A 22,574-nucleotide genomic window follows, 5' to 3' on the forward strand; every position below is an offset into this window, starting at 1 on the left:
ATTTGATTTCATTTATAGATGTCTGTGCTTTGGCTTTTGGTATAAAACGTCCGCGTTGCAGGAATGAGGGCCACCAAATGTATTTACGCAGCTCCTTAGCGGATGGAGTTGCATTGCATGGAGTTTTAACTGTCTGGAAAAAGTCATGAATTATTTACCAAGTTATCAATCAGTGTCATGACCCGCTCGTCCGATCCTCCTGTGTGCCACGCCTCCCTCGTTAACCCCGTGTGGCTTCCCCGTCTTTACCAGCTGTTTGGAACTGTCTTCATTAGTTCTGTGTATTTATGTCCACGTCAGAGTATGTTTCCCTGGTTCTGTCATTGTGGTGTTATGTGTTGTTAGGCTGTTTGTTCCCTGTTTGTTCCCTATGCCCCTTCGTGTCCTTATTAAACCCCTTTATTTTTACCCCAGTCCTGCTCTCCTTTGCCTGCTTCCCCGGTCCGCGCCATGTAGCTCATAACAATTCGCCTGTGCTATGATTTCTTTGTTCATTTCCTCAGAGCGCTGCCGTGATTTTCAGCAGGAAACAAGAAAGTCTGTATGCTTACAGTGACACGTACTCTGTGTTTACTGTGTTTCAGTTACTGTTTACTGAGGGAAATGTGTCACTGATTATTAAGTATGTGGTATTTTGTGTGGTGAATTCTACAAATATATGCCATATATCAAATAGAAAAATAGGCAGATAATTACTGTAGGTGTTATGTTAGGTTATATATTGCAATTTTGGTGCTGGGGTGACACAGTGGTTTGCACTGTTACCTCACACCTCCAGGACTGGGGTTTGAGTCTCCGTCCTACTTCCATGTGTATGGAGTTTGCATGTTCTCCCCAACCCTGCATCCTGCATGGGTTATTCCCTGCTTTGTACCGGTAACTTTTGGGGTCATCTCCATAACCCTGCATAGGACAAGTGGGTATGGAAAATGGATTGATTTTTGGATAAATGTCAAACTAGTTCAGTTAAATGGTAATTCAGGACAGCTTAATTGCGTGTTCGGAGTTTGTGTGTTTCAGTATGTGAATATCAGCTGTACCCCCGAAGATCAATCAATGCGTTGACGTTTCTCTGCAAGGAAACAACACATTCTATAGAAACAAAACGATAGATTTTCAGTAATTGGAACGTTTTGCTTCCCTCTGATGGCCACAACAGTCACTGCATATTACCGAAGTTCAAACTTAAGGCATGTAATGAAAAATAAGGCGTGCTGTAAATGAACGCGGCTCTTCAAACCTGCTACAATACTCTGTTAGCGTTTTAAAACATCGGAGGCTTTGGGGACAGTGAGATTCTATTTTGATGATGATGGGTGAGGGAGCCATTCTCTGAAATAGACACCAGCACGACCTGCATCTGCGGTCGGTTTGTTAAGCTGCATTTAAAATGTATATGTCCTCCAGGAGCCGGTGCTCTGTTCTTAGAGATAACCTGGATTGGACACCAGTCTTCACACAGCACACGTGCCCGTGCGCACATGAAGGGTATACCTATCCTTATGGGGCCCGCTCATTCACTTCTATGCGAAAAATGCTAACACTAACTATGACAAACTTAACCCCCACCCTGCTCTAACCATAACCATAAGTAACCAAGCACTGTTTTTTATAAAATAGAGTTTTCCCTTATGGGGACCAGGATGCCGGAAAAAAACGGATATTTATCACGTTATGGGGACATTCTGACTCCATAAGGATAGGTATACCCGCACGCGCGCGCGCGCACACACACACACGCACGCACGTTTACCCATAACAGTGGTGACTTCACGTAGACTTTAATGTATGATTCCCGACTCAGTCCCAACAAACTTGAAAACATATTAAATATAATAACAAAATGGTCTCGATAAAAAAGGTTCATTTTTAAAATGACATTTGACTGCATTGGGGTGCTCCGCAAGGGATATCGGGGTGTAATCCCCTAAGGGAAACACGGCCACACGCTCACAGTCCAGCAGCAATTCAAAGTCGTTACTTCAGCAATGAACAGAATGAATGGATGAGTTAGGAGGGGCCAGTGCATTGGAATAACTCTGGATAGCTTTGCGCCAACATCACTTCACGGCCGCATAACATTCCTTTTAAACCGCACAATAAGTTGCACGTATAAAGCTGATGCAGCCTTGAACGGTTTTCGTTGTTCCGTAGTGACTCACAAACTCATGGCAAAAACATACCGTTTATTCAGACAAGCAGCCGGTATCTGCAGTGAGACAGGAATGCGGCGGGATTCCGCCTCCGACGCGGGACACAGTGAGAGCCAGAGCGTAACCCCGCGCAACGTGAGATGTACAGGAGCAGAGGCGCGCTGTCCCCCCGCTGCAGTGGTCACTGCGGGTCGCACATCCGCCCCCTGCTGGAGATCAGCGGACTCACCGCACTGTGCACCTGGAGTGTATGAGACCGTTATTTCCCCGAAAATGTTATAAAACCGAAACCCGTACAAACAACGTCATATAAAAGAAAAGCAAAGATTAAAACGCCAGTGATAAATACTATTCTGGTCCTTTGTCGTTTTTTTTATATATATATACAGTTTATACACCTTTCTGCACTCGATCTGTGCTTTTCGGAGTCAGAATCAGAAGAGTTTTATTATCCTGAAGAAAATGGTTCTGTCCTGTTTATCTGTTAACAGGAACGCTGTCCCAGCCCGCCCCACCCCCTACGCCGTCCTGGCCCCGCCTCCGTGCACCCGCTCCTCACACGGTGGTGACCCTCATGACCACCTCCCGGTTGGCAGCAGCGCTGACGCGGGGGTCCGTGGGCCGCAGCTGACTCAGGATGTGCATTATGGTGTAGCCGCAGTGGTCGTGCAGAATAGTCCTGACACGCTGGCCCCGGCCCACCTCTGTGCTCCCATTGGCCGAACCTTGGGGGTTCCGATGAGAGCCCCTCCCCCCAAACTTGCCCCCAGAGCTGGAGGGGTCCCCCAGGTCTTTAGACTTTTCATAGTTCAGTACTTTCCACTGCTGATTGACGGCTTGCCAGCGGTTGAATATTCGGTACACGGACGAGCCCTCGTGGATGATGAGGCCTGGGTACAGAAGGGAGAGAACATGGCAGGTTGAACACCGTGGTAAAGATGCTTTTACCCTCAGCCCTCCCTAGTGTAGTGACCGTCTGTGGCCTCATATGTGGCCGCTGAACACTGCTGCTGTTTACCGAGCAACTTTGGCTTCTTCTGCAATAGGACCCAGCAGGATGTGGAGTCAGTAAGGAAGCAGAAAGGTCTGCTGGGTAATACTGACTGCATGGTTGTGGCCCCGGTGGCCCCCACGGCGCATGCTCACCAATGCACACGATGTCCATGAAGCCGTACATGCCGTAGCAGATCTGGAACAGCAGGTCCTGCCGCTGCCACTTGGCAGAAGGACTGAGCGACGACCAGACGAGCCAGGAGATGCTGGCGATGAGGAACAGGGAGCCCAGCATGATGGCAGCAATCTGCACCTTCTCGATCACCGTCAGGGAGATGGCCTGCCACTGCCGAGGGGGGGCAGGGGTTGGTTTTAGCATTAGCTAAATGGCAGTGTGTGTGTATGTGTGGGTGGCTTGGCGGGCGGCAGCTAGGCGGTTACCTGTAGTGGATTCTTTATGCTAATGGCCAACACCTGGTACTTGAAGTAGCAGAGCTCGCAGCTCCAGGAGCCTCGCTCGCTGATCCAGCGGATGAGGCAGGGCTGGTGGGTGCAGCGCACCGAGCCGTCACAGCGGCATGGACTCAGGAGCTCCCCCTGCAGGAGTGGGGTGGAAGCACAGGGACACCAAGCATGGATAAGTAATTTAAGTAATTGCTCATTTATTATTTGCCATGCAGAGAAGGAGAGAATTGCCTTTATGACCTAGATTTTGTATGGCAGTAAAATCCAAGGACAGGTAAGCAGAGATGGGCAAAAATACATTAAAATGTATTTTCATACAAAATTCCCCATTTGTAGGTGAATCAAAACGAACTACAAAATACAGCAACCAAGCTAATTATCAAAATAAACTACAGAATTTTGTGTTTTAAAAATGCAAAAATACACGTCACACACTTCTGAGCCTTTTGCTGAGTCAAATGACCAAGCATACGAGCGACATTGTTTCACTGCTTAATGAGACGTGAATGTGAATCCAAACAAAAGATCAAATATTCTGAAATGTCTAAAATGGTCACGTGGATAATGGTAAGTCAACTGAATGAAAAAGTAACAAACTCAGATTTTCTTTGTAACTTAACTGACAAAACGGCTTCTTTTTTTGTACCACAGATGCAAGCAATTCGAACAACACAAATTTAAATGAAAAATGACAAACACCATTTAAGAGCTTCACTCAGCAACATCTTAAAAACTCTAAACACAAATAGGCCTGAATAGAAGTCATAAATCTTTTGGTTCAAGACAAGTGATCAATTATCGACTCTAATGACCATTCATTAAAATGTCAGAAAAAACGAACCTTCCTCAAACACATAGATGTTGTTTTTCTGAGGTAATATGATTTTTTTTTTTTTTCGGTGACACCCCCACAAGAGTACTACAGCAAATCTCCTTCCGGCACTTTCCGGCCCTGTAATGACGCACCTGCTGCTCTCTCCATTTGACTGTTTAACAGAGGAAGGAATTTAAGACCTGGATCTCGAGAGGCGAGTCCCCAGGGGATCGGATAACATGTGTTAGTTACCATTTGGTGACCAGTCAGCTTCTCTATAATTAAAACTCCAGTCCAGGTAGACGCAGGGAGGAGCCGTCACCCATGCAGGGCCCCTGTCATCCTGCACCCTCCACACTTCACTCACTATATCTTTGATCATGCTTCCCTGTCTCTCTCTGTCTTTATTTAAGCAATTTAGCAGGTAGTTTGGTCTGACGTGACACACAAGCGAGGAGCAGACTGCAGAGTCAGCCAGAATCTCGGTAGCACAGGGTCTTGCCTCTGCCGGTGCTGGGATTTGACCTCACAACCTTCCAGGCAGAGATTTCCGACCATAAAACCACCCACAAATATATAGAGATATGATTCCCTGTTGCTGGTAAGTTTACGTAAATCTTAGAGGTAGCAGTGGAAGGGAAGGGTATATTTATAAATATTTTGTAAGTCATTTTATTATTTAAAAATAAAATGATCTGTATGTAAGTAATTTGTGGTTTCAATAAATCCAGAAATGTTCGAAAGAAGTGGATTTCTATTCCAAGAAATATAATCTGCATAGAATATACATAATTCAGATGTAATTATGTAATTAATAGACTGAAAGTTGTTTTTAGTTACGAATACATTTCAAAATGGTGACAGTTTGTAATCATATGCTAAGGGAGAGAGTTACAGATGTTATAGAAAGACATTCATCACTGGATTGCCATGTGCTGTTATTCTGTGAGTAAATAGCTTATTTGCGCCTTAATGTGGTCTGTATGGGACTCTTCCTCCCCCAACCGCAACTGCCTCTGAAGGCCCTGAAGGGGGCGCTGAAGGAATAGCCTTAATTTAGAGGGAATTATCCTCACCCGCGGGTGGGTGGCAGATTTGCTTAGCACCGGAAAGCTCCGGAAGCACGACGCACACCGGGGAGCAACCGGCAGCAGAAGCGATTAGGAAAGCGAACGGCTGGAATCTCGTATCGATCCGAGGACGGTGAGCGGAGGACCAAAGGCCTGGCACAAGTCCGCAGGCCGTCATGCGCAAAAGGCCGGAAAAGAGCCGTACCTCAGATGGGTCACCAGCGGGGGGGGGGGGCGGTTACGCAAGACAGCGTCTGTTTCAGTCAATGAAACACACACACACAGTCACACACAAACAGTTTCACACACACACACCCATCACATGACAACACACAGTCACATACACAGTCACACACACAGTGCATACAAACAGTCTCTCTCACACACACACACACACACACACACACACACACACACACACACACACACACATACCCATCACACAACAATACACAGTCACATACACAGTGCATACAAGCTCTCTCTCACACACACACAGTTCGAGTAACAAACACAGTCAAACGGTTTCACACACACACACCTCACATACACAGACATACGCACAGGCCACACACACCACATAACAGACAGACATACACACACCTTTCAAACAGAAAGAACAATATTCTCAGATTGCATTTCAATTAAAATTCATTTGAAAAGATAGGAAAAAAATTAAGAGAAGCATCCGATTAGGATGCAAATGAAAAAGGGATCCTGCAGGAGCAAGGGAGCAGCGGAGAGAGTGGTGGAGCTGAGAGCCCCTCACCGCTGACCATTGCTCCCACCTGCTCCTGTCTGCTCTGGCCTGCTCCTGCGTTCTCCCGTTCCCTCCTCCTCGCTCCCATCTTCTTTCGTTCACTTCCACCTGATCCTATTTGCTCCTGCTCGCTCCCAATCGCTCCCACATGCTGCTGTTCGCTCCTGCTGCTATGCAGAATGTTTTATAAGCTCTCAAATTAAAACAGGAGAAGTGAGCATGACAATATGCACCGTGTGCTAATACAAACGCAGAGAAGAATCGAGGCATGAAACCGAACAGCCTCCTTCTGTAGACAGAAGCTGAGAGAAGCCGGTCTGCAGTTAGGACAATGTGACATCAAAAGGCCAGGAGTGACACACTAGGAGGAAGACCTCGGTTTCTCAGTGGAGGCTCGAAACCTCTGAGCTACAAACCACAGTGTTTCTTCTAAGGAATCGTCGCATCCCGATCTCACAAGCACCCAACACATTGAACTCAAAGGCCGCTTGCACCAATACCAGGTTAAGTTTGTTCAGTAACTCAATAACTTTAGGTGGCAGCGTGCGACACAGTGGGCTAAGCCTCTGTGCCTGTGAGTGGAAGGTCACCGGTTTGTGCCTGGCTTCATGCCCGTGGGCCCTTATCCCGCAGCTCCATGTTCACTGCTTCAGGTGGATTTTGCTTGCACTCTCACCTACACCTGCCATAATATCATCATTTCATTTCAACTCTAAAAGGACTTCAGGGAATGACAGTCATGTAGATGGTTCATCAGCCAAACACTTACACAAGCGGTCTACAACTCTGCTGAGTTACTATAGTTACTGGAGCTACTATCCAGTAGGTTTTCTATCCTACCTGGCTTCCGATGAACCACACCTGTTCTCAGGAAGAGAAAGGAAAACTTCAGGTCCATGAGAGAGATGAGAACGTTAACTTACACCTACTATTAGCCCTGTTGTTATAGTATAAACCCATTTTGGTATTAACAACCTTTTCCTGGTTATCACGTATGTCTTACTTTGTTTCCACTAATTTGTTGAGATTCAAGGCCTGTAATAAGTAAGATTAGCTTTTGGTGGAAGCGCTTGTAGGTAGATGTGGTGTAGATGCTTGGAGCCTGGGCTTCTGCCAGCTGTGTGGTGGAGCACATCCCTCCCCCAGAGCAGAAAGCCCAGACCATCTACAGTCTGACCTTTGTCTGCATTCTTTCTGTCAGCTGGGCTGCCGCAGATCTGCTTTATAAGTAGAGATGCAACGCACTGACTATTCAACCAATACAGCTATTGTGTGTGTCTTTTCACAAGAAAGTCTAGACATGTTCATGTGCCCCACTGAAGGTGCAAAGGAGAACAGTTTTATTATATGCTTTTTATTGTGGAAGTTGTTCAGGATTATTGAAAAGAACATTTTAGCACATTTGGTGGGAAAGATGGACAGTGAGATGCGGGGAGACATGGAGGGAGCAGAGTGTTCCATGCAGGCCAGAGAAATGGTCCACACTCGTTTTCAGGAGCACACTGGAATGCCTCTTTTCACATATCCTATAATGCTGTCCTTTGACACACACACACACACTCGCACGAATAGAGGTGAGCGTGAAGCTTGGGGTCTGAGCGCAGGGTCCGCTGTCCATCTAGAACCCCTGGGGCATTTTTCAGGGGTTTAAGGGCCCTGATCAAGGGCCCAATGGACATGTGACAAGTCCACAGAGGACAGAATTTGAACCAGCAACCTTCCAATCAGAGGCACAGCTGAGCCGCACACCCTCAAAACGAGGAGAATGCTCACGGGAAATGCTCTTTTAGAGCCGCATCACATCCCAGAGAAGCCCTACAGTATTAAACTACAGTAATACCAGTAATACTAGCAGGTACACATCCCATAACACAAAGTTTTGGCGTTGGGTCTACAGCAGAGCAGTTGCAGAGCAGGTACACATCCCATAACTCAGAGCTCAGGGTCTGCAGTAGAGCAGCTGCAGAGCAGGTACACATCCCATAACTCAGAGCTCAGGGTCTACAGCAGAGCAGCTGCAGAGCAGGTACACATCCCATAACTCAGAGCTCAGGGTCTGTAGCAGAGCAGCTGCAGAGCAGGTACACATCCCATAACTCAGAGCTCAGGGTCTGTAGCAGAGCAGCTGCAGAGCAGGTACACATCCCATAACTCAGAGCTCAGGGTCTGCAGCAGAGCAGCTGTAGGGCAGGAAGGGGCGAAGCACACAATTCATCCGATTTCTAGTAAGTGGTCTGTGAGCTACTCTTGGCTCCTCCCCCTGATCTCATAAAGGTGAGGTCTCTAAATATTTCTTCAGGAATAGTACTAGTAGCTGAAGTTTGAGGTGTCGACAAACGCCGATCCAAACGACAGCATACACATCATGCGGAATGACAATGAGAATAAATAAAGGGGTTGGACACATATCAAAAAAGCGCTTGAAAAGTTAGGAGCTTTTGAGTTAAGCGTATTTCCCCCTGTAGTGTGCGGACACGCCCATCGCAGTTAACCCAAAAATGAAGGTCTAGCTGTGCAAGATATATAATTAATTAATCAAACAAGAATAAGGGGTTACGACCTCCGTGATTCTGGCAACAAGCAAATCGTGGATAATGGACATTTACTTTATGAACCTAAATGAAATCCGTAGAAACTCTTTTTATTTTCACAAGGAAAACATGACAGTGTTTTGTCAAAATTGTTATTTATATCTCTGATTTAATGAGCCCTCAACTATTTTCCATCAGTTGGTATAAGACGCACGTTCGTTTTTTAATTGTTTATATATAATTGTTTTTCTATGCAATCAATTAAATGCAACGGAGGCAAGATCGACATTTCAGACAAAAATATAATTGGAGAATCGACCTCAAAGTATCTACAGCCCAGAGAAAGTTTGTCGGTAGAGACCCGACAAAGTAAGTGTATTTTCCGGCTGGTAACACAGGGTCCTCCTTCTTTTTGTATTAAGTTGGGAAGCCTTTCTTCTAAGCTGGTTTTCCTCCCCTCGAAAGTGTCTGGAAGTCATTTCCGCAAGGAGAGAATCAGAAATGCCTACAGAGCTGAGTAGGTATGCTAAGCGCCAACTTTCGAACGGTAGTGACATATAAGCGGCAGAGAAGTGCATTCAAAGCCTTTACATCAAACAAATTCAATAGCATCTACCAGCAGATTATTAATAGTAATTTAAGTATGATTTCTCTGAGCTGTAGTCGACTATTTTAATTTATATTGTTATTGGGGTTTTATAGCTCAGGGTGGCATGCAGCTCTGCCAGTTGGGATCTGTGCCCTTGTTTGGAAGGTTGTGGGTTTGAATACCATTGCTGGCAGAATAGTTGTATCACTTTTGGGCCCATGAACAAGACCCTTAACCCCAGGGACACTCGCCGACTGTGCTCTCTGCCCCTTGCATGTGCATTGGTGTTGATAAATATGCCACTGTAATAACTGTCTCCATATAGATGATATTCTGCCAGAATATCTGCCAGGAAGAAGTATAACCTGCAGTGGCACGGTGGCGCAGTGGTTAACACTGTAACCCCACCCTTCTGAGACTAAGCTTCGGGTCTCTGCTATGGTTCCCCCCCCCCCCCCCCACACACACACACACACACACAAAAACAGTCCAAAAACAGACTGAGGTTAATCGGAGTTACCAAATTGCCCATAGGTGTGCCTGTGTGAGTGAATGGTGTGTGAATGCGCCCTGAGATGGGTTGGTGTCCCATCCTGGGTTGTTCCCTGCCTTGCATCTGTAGCCTGTGGGATAGGCTCCGGACCCCCCCTGACCCTGAATAGGATAAGTGGTTATAGAAGATGGATGGAAGTTTCAATTGGTCATTTGTGAAAGTTCAAGCTTGATTTTATTAAGAACCAACGTGCATTTTTCCTCGTGGTCCACGGAATTGAGTTCATAACCTAAAAAAGGTGTTACATTGTGGTGGGTCCTCACCAGCCCCAAAGATCTAAGGCATCAGCACTTCTTCTGTCCAGCTTTTGCATCCACAAAGAGTCAGAGAATAAACCATATTCTGAACAATTCTGACCTATTCAATTTTAAAATCATTTTACGAAAGTTAAAATTTATCTGTGTTCAGTTCCCTAAGTAATAGAAAATAAATATATGTGACGCATCACCACGAAATGAGTCTTATGGGTGCAGTTCTACCAGTGCGACTTAAGACTCATTTCGTGGCGACAGGTCACATATAGAGGCGATCATTCTGCATCGTGACTTTCCGGAATTAAACGGGATTTTTTGTAGGAGTTTTCCGGAAGCCGCGGATGACACGCGAAGCAGGGGGCACACAAAAAATTTCGTGACTCATAAACACATAAAATATATGAACAGTGCTGGGCGGGAGGATGCCGATCGTGTTTATGGCTGCCTCTCACACGATATCTCGCAGTCAACTTTGTTTCTTGCATTCCTCGTATCTTTTCGCTTCGCTCCGCTTGAGAGAGCACAGAATTGAACGTGGTTTTTCCAGATCGCGAGAAGCCTGTGCCCCTAACCGCGGTGACGGGGATTAACGAAGATCTACAGGAGTAAAGATGCCTTGATTCAGGGCGGTACCTGCCCACGGGGAGACGTCCTGTTGGACAGGACAAGCAGCAGATGGTCATCAGCCACGAAGGCCGGACTTCCTGACATGAGAAATCGTTCTGCTTTTTATAGTTTTTAGAGTAACTCAGGACAAGAACAAGGAAAGAAGAAAAATCCTCAAATGTCACTTTTGTAGCCTCTCGTGGGGGAAGGCAGGACATGGCGACACTGATGCCTTCTTGCCGCTTCCCCTGCAATCTATAAGGTGTTTATTCTGTGATTTTCCAATCAGATTTGTGAAATATGCTGGTGCTTGTCAGCACATACTCAGTGGCTGCTGTTTGCTGCAATGTAACGGTTCTGCTTATGCAAATGCTCAACTTTGCTGTAAGATCTAAGCATTAGATTAGTCTTTCCGGCGGCACTTTTGACTTTTCTGTAAGGGTTTTATCTGCAGAAATCTCACAGAGACTCTTAAACGTCTGATGCAGCAGGTTCAAAACCTTTGTCCATGACTCTTGAACTTTTTATGGCAACAAGAAACATACTGATTCATACTGTAATCTCAGAGAATTCAGACACTCAGGTAGCAGAATTTGCTGCAGTAGGACACAGTGAAAAGGGGCTACCCACTCTGTAACCCCCACCCACTCTGTAACCCCCACCCACCCACTCTGTAACCCCCACCCACTCTGTAACCCCTACCCACTCTGTAACCCCCACCCACTCTGTAACCCCCACCCACTCTGTAACCCCCACCCGGTCTGTGACCCCTACCCACTCTGTAACCCCCACCCGCTCTGTAACCCCCACCCACTCTGTGTCCCCCACCCACTCTGTAACCCCCACTCACTCTGTAACCCCCACCCACTCTGTAACCCCCACCCACTCTGTAACTCCCGCCCACTCACTCTGCAACCTCTGCCCACTCACTCTGTAACCTCCACCCGCTCTGTAACCCCCACCCGCTCTGTAACCCCCACCTACTCACTCTGTAACCTCCACCCGCTCTGTAACCCCCACCCACTCTGTAACCCCCACCTACTCACTCTGCAGCCTCCGCCCACTCACTCTGTAACCTCCACCCGCTCTGTAACCCCCACCCACTCTACAACCCCTGTCCACCCGCTCTGTAACCCCCACCCACTCTACAACCCCTGTCTACCCGCTCTGTAACCCCCATTCACTCGCTCTGTAACCCCCCATTCACCCACTCTGCAACCCCCACTCAATCTGTAATTCCCATTCACCCTTACATTTCTGCCCATTGCTTCTACGCAGAGATGATACCTACATTCTGCTTATTTGTTACTTATCACAGATCTTTGATGTATATTCTGATCTGGCTTCCCATACTAATTTCTTCTTGTTACATTGTTACATTCTTGTTACATTATATTGTTGTTACATTTCCAGCCCAGTTCTAATCACCCTCATTGTATTATCATATGGGCCCCCCATACTAATCACTGCTCTTTACATCATCATTTGGGCCACAGTAATAATCACCACTATCTACCTTATCATCTGCCTTCACCTTATCATATTCACCTTTCTTTGCATTGCATTGTGCCAAAACATTCCATTGCACCCACCACTGTGAAGTAACATAATAGTAAGATTCTGAAGAGTAAGTTATTAGTAATCCTTAAATTTTCAGCTGCTATTGAATATAATCACAGACTAATAGCTTTTTAAAATGCTACCACAGAAAATAACACAAACCTACGTCGTGACGGACGATCACACGGACCCCTCGGTGGACAAGCTCTGTAGGTGCAGACCTCCACCACACTGGCACAGGCGGCAGGGCTCCCTGGGGTGAGGCTCCGCCCCCAACATGGCCGCAGCTCACACTGTCATTGCACTGCACTGTTTCGGACGTCCTCCGGAGCTGCCTAATTGCGCCTATGAAGGTTATTGCCAAGCAGACAGAGGGCGCCACTGGGATGGCCTACACAACAGAACCTGCTCCAGTGTGTTACAAGTAACCTTTGCTGTATAAAGCGAGCGCGTGACAGCCTGAAGACGAGGGACAGTGCTTCCTGTCACTGCAAACCGCTCCTGGTTGACGACGGCCAGCTGGCTCCGGTTGGCTTTTGTGCACCGTGACTGTACCACGAGCCAGCTGGGCTGAGTGAGAACCGGCAAACAGGAAGAGGATCACGATCCTTCCCCGCAAATACTGAGCTCCCGTCAACAGCACATTATCAGTCTCATTTTGTTACATTGCCTTTTTGAATTCATTTTCGCAAAAGGGCCTTTTGTTTATGATGACAATTATCAAATAATTAAAATTCTGAAACATTAGCTTTTCTTTTGATACAAGTGTCGGCTATAATTTCCTACGCTATTGTAAGCTATTATATCAGTCATGATACCAAAAACATACAACTAACATCTCTACAAAAAGCTCAACACCATTTTTTTCTTGTTGCTTAGCAAACTCTTTTATGTAGTGAGGTACTACTTTTGAGAAAGTGTCATCAGACAGCCCCAGAAGTGATTGTCAGTTATGGGCTGATCCTGGGACTTGAACTGCCAACCTTCTGATGTCCACACACCACCCCAAACCCCACCTTTGTTCTGCATTTACATATCTCCCTTCGCCCTTCCTGGGGTCATTCAGCAGTCGCCCCCACTGTGACATGTATCCTGTCACACATGATGCTCCACAAGGTTCTTCCATCCCTCTCTCTCTCTCTCTCTCTCTTCCTTTCCTTGTCGTTCCCTTCCTGTTCAGGCACATGCACAGCACACAGCAAGAAAAAAAAACAGGAATCTGCCTCCACTGGAGGTGGTCCAGCTTTCCCACTAAGCTCCCACTCCTCGCATACCTGCAGACTGCTTGTTTTTTGTGTCTTTGGTCTAATCACACGAGGCCAAGATCAAGGCGGCATCATTTACAGCCAGCGAAGGGAAACTCATCAACAGAACAGCTGCTGTGTAGCTCATCGCATCCTGAGATCGTTTATCCCTCAATGGTCAAACTGACACACTCCCTGACATCGTTTATCCCTCAATGGTCAAACTGACACACACCCTGACATCGTTTATCCCTCAATGGTCAAACTGACACACTCCCTGACATCGTTTATCCCTCAATGGTCAAACTGACACACACCCTGACATCGTTTATCCCTCAATGGTCAAACTGACACACACCCTGACATCGTTTATCCCTCAATGGTCAAACTGACACACACCCTGACATCGTTTATCCCTCAATGGTCAAACTGACACACACCCTGACATCGTTTATCCCTCAATGGTCAAACTGACACACACCCTGACATCGTTTATCTCTTGTCAAACTGCAGTATGTGTGGGACTTAATGACTTGTGAAAAAAAGGAATGCAAAGGAAGGCACTGAAATGTCTTTCTGTTGTTTTGCTAGTTGCACAACAAACTTTCAAATTGTTCCCTATCACATCCTTTGAAATGTTGCAGGTAAAAATGGTATATTTATAATGAAGACACTGTCATAGATGTATACTATCTACCTCATTTGTATGTCATTTTTCACAAACATATTTGTTAAATAAATAAATGTAAATGTAGATGTAAATTATTTGCTTATTAATGCAATTATATGTTACAAACTATGAAGTATATGTGCTGTTGGATGTACAATTATAACAGCAGACAGCATCCACACTGGTTAATTAGTTAGTAAAAACACTACATACTCAACCTGTATGCAGGACATATACAGAGAGATGCTGGACTACAAGGAGACACTTTCCGGCTTAAGACTGTTGGAAATACTTCAAAAGTACTAGACTACACTCCCTGAAGTACCGTCTCACGTCTCGAAAAATAAATTTGCCAATAGTTCTGAATACGGTTATTTTCTGTGAATATTGCAATTTCATTATGATTGTGAAAGCTGGACAATGTAGAAGCAGGATGCCTTTGAACTTTGAAGTGGGTGAAGGTTTCCGAGAGCTTTCCCGACAACAAGGAAGAAAGGCAGATTATTGAATTGCCACTTGAAGCGCTAATGAATCTGAATCTGTTTGGGCATTAAGAGAAGAAGCTGAGAATGAGCATGATGACCGGAAAAGGTGAAAGTGAAAGACAATAATTATTCTTTTAATGCTGTTATTTTATATAGAAAAAAAAAACCCACCCGCTATGGCAGAAAGCTGCTAAAGAATCCACTCTGGATGGTTCTATCCTGAGCCTCCATCAGGGTGGAGAGGAGAAGGGGTCGTCACCTTCTTTAGGGCGGAACACAGGCAGGGTCAGTTACGGTGGATTCATTCCAGCCATGAAACACTGACACTACTGCCTGATGAAGGTGCCACACAATGCATCTCAACCAGACAAATGGGATCGGCAGCTGACTCATCTCTTTCCTGAGTGTTCGCCTCTTAATAGCTGAAACGCTCCTTAGTAAAATTGCTTTATTAAGGGAAACAAATGTAAGAGTTTTCCCGCTCCCCGCAGCCTCCGTTTTGGCTGCAGTGGGCGCTACCCCGCTCTGATGATGAGGTCCTGGTGGCCGCTGACAGGTGTACGCGGACCTTCGTGCCTCCAGACCCTGCAGGAAGCACCGCTTAAAAAAAAGGCGTCTGTCGGCTTTGGACCGGCCCATTTCCGTTCCTGTTCCGATTCCCTCCGCCTTCCGCTTCGTGGGATTGTCCCGCTGAGCGCCAACTGTGCTCCGGAGCAGGCGCTGGCCGTCCGGCGTCATCGGCGGCCTGGGCGAGGCGCGCGAGGTCGGAGGCGCGGTTTTCTGCAGCAGAAAGGCGCGGCCTAAGTCACGTGACATCACGTGAGGGGGGGAGGGGGGGGGATTTGTCGCCGCATCCGATCTCAGCCCCAATCACCAACGTCTGGGATGCAGGCGATGCTTTTACATCGCAGTCCTCCGTGGATCTACCTCACCGTACGTCGGCCCAGCTTAGGACCTCGGAGGTTCTACGTACATTCGGCGAGGCCCATGGAAGTTAAAAGAACCCCAAGAAGTTTTCTGCGAATGAGACGAGGCGTGCCGGAATGGCCGGGACAGCGGCCTGATCACAGGGAAGCAGCCCATCCACGGGAGATGATATCCGAGGACCAGAAAGTGTCTGAAAACTCGACACTCTATGCAGGTGTGGGTAGAAAAAACCAAAGAAGGAGAACAGGCTGAGGGGGCTATTCCCCCCCCCCCCCAAATCCAAATCCAGGGGCACAGTCCCCTAACCCCCTTCACCCTCCTCACCTGTCCCAGAGCAGCTGGAGCCTCATTTTCCACAACAAATCATAACGAGTATTAATTAGCCCCGTCCAAATTCTGCAGGCCTGATTATTTTCCGCAATCGCCTTCCTTGTATGTTATGCAGCGCGGCTGGACTGAAACACCGTTTGATGTTTGTCCTGTTTAACCTTTCGCTCATCAGACTGCGAGAGCTTGTCCAGCCTCCATGCTCGTTTCACCGCATCATAGATGCGACAGTTGCGAATGTTTATATGTTACGAGGTTAGTGACGGCACCCTGACACTTTGTGCTGTTCGTCTGGTGGTCACACTAAAACACTACAACTTTAAAACGTGTCACTTCTCAAACATTGTCAGAAAAGAGGATACATTCCTAGTGCAGTTTACTCATCGAGGTACAAAAAGCATGAATGTACCCCCCAATGGTACAAAATTGTCCCGCAGAGTCCATTTCTGTATCTTATATTTACTTGCAGCCAGGGTACAACTGATAGACCCTAGAGGGTAGAGCACCAATGACAAGTAATCGTACCTTCATATGTACAAATTGGTATTTTCGTTTGTGACAATGTATGTGCAATAAAATAGTAAAATCGTTTGCCTTTAGTACAGTAATAAGAACATAGACATAAGTAATTTCCCCGTTGCGGCCCAGCAGAGTGGATTGTGCACACGCCATGAACCGTCCTCAACACCAGGGAAGCAGGAACTGACATTAAATTTATAATATTTACATGAAGTAGGAAGCTCTTGGGCTGAGTGTTATCTGGTAACTAGGCCATAAACCCATCAGTGAGGTACCCTGCACCAACAGGTGTCAATCAGCAGTAACTGGGCAGCACTTTACAGATCTTTCATGTTCTGCTGAAGCTGCACACGGTTACTGATGGATCAGGGGGCAGAGTGCAGCGGAGTTTCCAGTGCGTCGGCCGCGTGTGAGGACACAGCACAGTGATGTGCCTGACGCAGTCTCGTCCCACTTACGCCTTGGCAGCCTCTTGTTTGTAATGTGCTATTTGCCTCACTTGTACGCCAATTTAGACAAAAGCGTCTGTTAAATAAAATAAATACGAATGATAATCACAACAGTTAATAAACACACAGTCGCCAATAATCACATTAGATAAACACTCAGGATAAAGACACGCTGTTAGGCGCATTGGAATAATAGACAAAAAAAGGCACATTTCTGTTATAGTTGGGCCCCCCCAAGATATAAACATCTTGAATGTACCCCCAATGGTACAAAAATGTTCCTTAGAGTCCATTTTTGTACCTTAAAAGGTATTTTTACCTACAGCTATAGCTCTATAGAGTGCAATTGGCAGACCCTTGAGGGTACAGCCCCAGAGACCAGTAATTGTAACCTCAAAGGTACAAATTGGTATTTTTTATTGACAGTGAATAAACTTATTGTTTACACACAGAATAAACATGGAATCATAGACACACTGGATAATAAACACACTCACTGTTAAACACACTGGATAGACACCCAAACAGGGCGAAAGTAGAGAGAAGCACAAGCGGTCTCTATTGCTGAGTTGTTCATTAACTGAAGGCGATCGCCCTTTCCTACTCTCACAGCACCCAGCCGTCAGGACTCAGGATATATGAACTGAAAGTGCGCCTGAGCTGCAGGCTGGGTCACCGTCATTTTCACGTCGCTCACTGCTCCCCGTCACACGGCAAACATGCCACGTTTTCTCCAGCCTCTACAATAAGCAGGTAGCGTATCAATAAATCAGTGAAGTAGGGCGGATATAGCATGTGAGAGCAGGGGCTGTTACTGTTCATTAGCAGTATAAGTGTTAAACCCAGAGCACCCTGAGAAGCGTCCCAGCCCGCAGCCTGGCTAATAAAACGACCCCTTTCCGAAGTCGCAGGTACTCCGGATTCACGCTTATGCTGAACTATACACTCATCTACCGAGTGAAAATGGGAGGGGGGGGGCATTTTACGGACACTGTCAGTTTACCCAAATCAGCTCCCCGGGCGCCTGGGACGGTACCTGCTCGGGTCCTTGGAAGCAGATCCGGCACCGCAAGCCGTCCATGCCGCTGCTCAGCGACACCTCGTCCAGGCCCGGCGGCAACCGGGGCTCCCCTTCCTCAAACGTCAGGCTCCGTGGACGCGGCTCCGTCCCGTAGTACTCCTCCTCATCATCCCGGGGGGAGCAGCCGGGGAACGGTGGCCAGCCACAGCCGCGCATCCCCAGCGCCTGTGAGCCCGCGTCGGACCGGCGGTCGGACCGCATCAAGACCAGCACCTTGAGCTCGTTGAAAAACATGCGGATCCGGTACTTGAACATGACTGATTATTTATCGATATTCGATCTATGAAATGAAATCAATTTAAAAAAAGATGCGACTTCTGTCCGATACTCCGGATGCTCCTGAGTTTTGCAAGCAGTATTATTATTATTATTATTTTATTTGTATTTTTTTTATTCGTCTGTAGATGTTATGGATTTGTGATATAAATACATAAGCATAACAGCTACAAAAAAGGTACGAAAGAACCGCCCGGAGCGTGAAAAGTAGGCTAAGTAACGGGGGATTCAGAAAGTGAGCATGTTTGCAGTGGTTTTGCCCTCCGATGGCGTTAGTACATAAAGTACATAAAGGGAGCGGCTTTTAAAAGCAAAAGCGAAGCCCCGACTGACAGCTCGTCTCTTCGATTTTCGCTGAGCTTCAGGGATCGGCGCCCCGGACCCCGGCGGCCGCCCAGTGGACACGCTTCCCGACGCACTGTCCCGGGTTCAACACGGCAGGTCCGTCTGGAGCTTCGCAAGGCAGCGGAGGAGGAGAGAAACGGGGCGCAGCCGGGAGCAGGAGCCGTGCGAGGACTTTTAAAAAGGGAAAACAACGCGGTAACAGTACATCCACACGGTCATATCTGGGCGCAGCGCTCTCCAACAGCATAATCCGCCAGGACGCGTTAACGGCGGCGGCGGCAGCGGCTTTCTTTTGTCTGCATGTCGGCGGTAGCCCGGTTGTCATTTCATCATTAATTCCGTTTCGCTTCGGGAGATGCCTTCAGGATCCGTCCCGCACCGATTCGGTTTCACACCACTGGCAGTCCGCATTTAAACGTTTCGGAAACAGAAAGCATACCCACACTGCCCATCCATGGCTTTCCCTCTGCTTCTCCTCCTTGGGAGGAGCCGGATCGCTATATCAGATCGCAGCCCAAGGTGTGGATGCAGCCGCGGCGGGAAGCGTAATGACCGTCCGCTTGACAGCACCTTAGACAGCGCGCCCGTTTGCCGTGGGCTGCTCGTTGAAGCCGCTCTCCCTCCGCTTCCCCTCTTCCGATATTCTCTCTTTCCTCCTCGTCCGGGGGATCCTGCTGTCCGAGGTGCTGATCTTGATATGACGCATGCAGTCACATGCAGTGAGAGCCGGCAGGTCAGCGGTGTCTCTGAGCCCCGTTTGCGTGTCTCTGGGTGTGTCGTTACGTGCCTCCCCCGTGTCTCTCTGCGTGTCCGTGTGTGTGTATCTACGTGCTTAATTGTTTTTCTGAACACTACAGTCAGTATCTTCCAGAGTTCTTAATAACAATAATTAGGTTTAAAACTTACATCATTCAATCTATCAATGAATAAATAAACCAACCAATTAATGTGCATTTGCTATCGCACGTTTTCACAAAAGTTTGCCACAAAAACCTGCCCCATTACAACTGCCCCCATTCCACTTCGGGGCGCTTTTTATCTGTCAGCATTTTACACTTGTTTAATCCCTTGATCCGTCCCGGTAAGTTCACCCTCCCCGAAGCGCTCAGGCTTGATTTGAAAATCGATGGTGCTCCTTTGGTCTGGACCAGCCTGTGATTGATGACTTTGGTCCCGCAGAAGAACAGGATAGATGCTGAAATAACCCCGTCACGCTTGGGTTGTTTCTCCTGCCATCAGCGACCCGTCCAGGAGGGGGCAGCACATTCAATCCTGCGCTACCTACACCAAAAGAGGCAAATCTGCAACTATGAATGCATCAGCCCATTCACATATGTTTGAATTGTTGTGATGGGGTCCCGGAGCTTTGAGGAAAATCTGGTGTTATGCAATGTAATAATAATAATAATAATAATAATAATAATAATCATAATAATAATAATAGCTATATGATGACTTACACTAGACCCCCTGGTAAGCAAAGATGTCCTTGCCCAGAATTAATTGATCTGATATAATTACTCTTTATGTAGCTAATCTAAAGTACTATAATAAAATGTGCAGTTCAGTTGAATGATCTGTACAGCTGACTCAGACCAAGGGGCAAGGGGGAGGGGATGGTGACCGTTTAAAGGACTCGGGGCGGGGGGGGGGGGCGCTGTAAAGAATGCTGAACATATCTCCCATGGAGTATAGCCCAGAGTATAGCCCAGAGTACAGCAAGTACAGGTTAACATCTAAGGTCATAATCAAGCATGACTGACCATCAAGTACTCAAGAGTACTTGATTAATACTAAGTGTGTAACATAATTCTGGGAAGACAAAATATTTCCTGTATCAGTGGAGGCCAGGCCTCATGGTAGTAGTCACAGAGGGTGCTGATTTTTATGCTATATCAATTAAATTCATAATTATTCTCATAATCACGTAAATAATCATTTCAATAAAAAGTCCACTGGTGTTTCAGCTGTGAGTCAACATGGTCTAAAGTCAGAGACTCATGAAGTTCTGTTATGCTGTTGCCTGCGTCAGTACAAGGCATTCAAGGGGGTCAGAGCATTTTATAGATATATTTCCTTTGTCTTTGAGCACCGTAATTCCCAAAACCTACTTAAGGATACTTGGTACTCGTGACAGTATGTTTAATCAGTCGGTTTGATTTAGCCATACTGTCTCAGTGGTGATGGTTTTTGCCGGGCTTCTTCCAGGCTGTCGTCTGAAAATAAAAGAAAACATCGACAGACACATTTGTCCCACTCCAGTTCCAGTAAGACACCGTAATGTACATTTCCTGTTTCAGGAGAAGCCAGGCCTCGTGTTGGCAGTCACAGAAGGTGCTGAATTTCTCGCAAAATCATTTAAATTCACAATTACATCACAGCCAAAATCGCAGCAGATGTTATTGATGGCCAGGCGGTTCTTGTGAGAGGATTCCTCTCATTCTGATTCATTCGTCGCACCGACTCCACACGTCCGGACGTGGACTTACAGCCTCGGCTTTGTGGGGCTGTAAAGGCTCTGGAGCCGTTAGCAGGACTTAACGAGTTCCGGTTCTCAATGGAAACGCACGGCGCCGTCAGTGAGGAGGGTAGCAAGCTCAGCATCAAGGGCAAAGTATCAAGAGAGACAAGGGGATTAAATACCGAATGTATCATAACGTGCAGCAGAACAGCACTCACTGCACTTGACAAAAGTGATTCACAGTGATGATGTCACGGCTGGTAGATCTAAGCGAGGCGAAGTGAAAATTATGGTTGGACGAGTCTGTCACTGATGAGGTCTGCTGAGCAGGGCTGCTGCAGCATTCCGGACGGAGCGCAGATCCCGGGAATGGCCATTAGCGAGCCTGCGGCGTTCACTGCGACTTACAGCTGTCCTGCACAGGGAGGCACTGGGGTCCATTAGCGGAAGGCTGCGGCTGCGATGGGGCTGCTGCACTGGATGCTAGTGGGCTTCCTCCTCGTCAGCCATGACTGCTATAAACGGACCGATGTTTCCAAACATTCCTCTGACTCATCTGTTTATATCCTGCATCTGTGGTCACATGATATCAGGCCTAGTTATGAATAATCACTTATTAAAATGAGTTATGCACTATTTTGTAAACAAGCCTACACACATATTTTCAGTTCAGCATGTTTCTTTGACACTGGGTGTGTATCCAACCCTGCTGGTGCAAATTCTTTTTTCGACATTATATGTGGGCATGTAAATCAGAGTCCCTGATTCTCCTGGTGGGTCTCCCGAAAGCCACGTCTAGCCATCTCCACCTCCACAATGTCCTCCTTCCTTAGCGACGCATGATCACATGACCAGTCGATCACATGACTGCGTGCTTAACCGCATTACCCAGTCCTTCGTCATGTAGAAAAAACATGGCTAATTGTAATACCCAGTGCTAATTCCTCACTGAAATCGATACGTGCTTTTTGCAGCCAGTACCGGTCCCAGCCAGTGTGACGCGCTAGGCGAGCATCATCGCCGATGACCCCCCCGTTGGCTCTCAAGTTGGCCCCCCCTCAGAAGTTGACACCCTATGCAGCCGTCTACGTCGCCTATAGGATTGTCCGGCGCTGTTCAAAACAATATCAGAAAAACAGAAGACTTTGTAAGCCTTTGTTCCCAGCAGGAAGATAAACAAAACCATATGGGACTGGAGATGTGAAGAGAGATTTTATTTGGGTACGAGAGAGAAGGCGTGGTGAAAATGGTGGAACAAAAGATTCTGGCACTGATGCAGAGAGAACAAGCAACAACGAAAATGGTTATGCAACACGCAGTGCTTCACACGTGAGGGCACAGGCGACACGAGGCAGCAGCCCCCCTCGAAATGTTTGCCGTTCGTTGGGACATCCACCACCCACCAAGATGCCCACCACCGTCTTGTCAATAACAGGTGTAAT

The 22,574-nt window shown here is 47.0% G+C and overlaps 1 protein-coding gene across 2 annotated transcripts; it reads right to left on the bottom strand.

Annotated features, from left to right (window-relative positions):
* Positions 1-1,761: 1,761 nt before the first annotated feature.
* On the bottom strand, positions 1,762-19,895 carry LOC125713102 (E3 ubiquitin-protein ligase MARCHF9-like). 2 transcript variants are annotated; one of them, XM_048983939.1, is made up of 4 exons: positions 18,006-19,839; positions 3,588-3,743; positions 3,300-3,492; positions 1,762-3,043 (listed from the first exon to the last, which is right to left on the bottom strand). In XM_048983939.1, the coding sequence occupies exons 1-4, from the start codon at positions 18,303-18,305 to the stop codon at positions 2,709-2,711; spliced, it is 984 nt and encodes a 327-aa protein (XP_048839896.1). In that variant the 5' UTR covers positions 18,306-19,839; the 3' UTR covers positions 1,762-2,708. The 2 variants fall into 2 exon arrangements, with proteins under 2 accessions (XP_048839896.1, XP_048839897.1); XM_048983940.1 differs by lacking the exons at positions 1,762-3,043; positions 3,300-3,492; positions 3,588-3,743 and adding an exon at positions 11,959-15,527 and having other exon boundaries at positions 18,006-19,895.
* Between the last annotated feature and the right edge of the window lie 2,679 nt (positions 19,896-22,574).

This window comes from Brienomyrus brachyistius, chromosome 18 (genome assembly GCF_023856365.1).
Source record: "Brienomyrus brachyistius isolate T26 chromosome 18, BBRACH_0.4, whole genome shotgun sequence".
NCBI lineage: Eukaryota > Metazoa > Chordata > Actinopteri > Osteoglossiformes > Mormyridae > Brienomyrus > Brienomyrus brachyistius.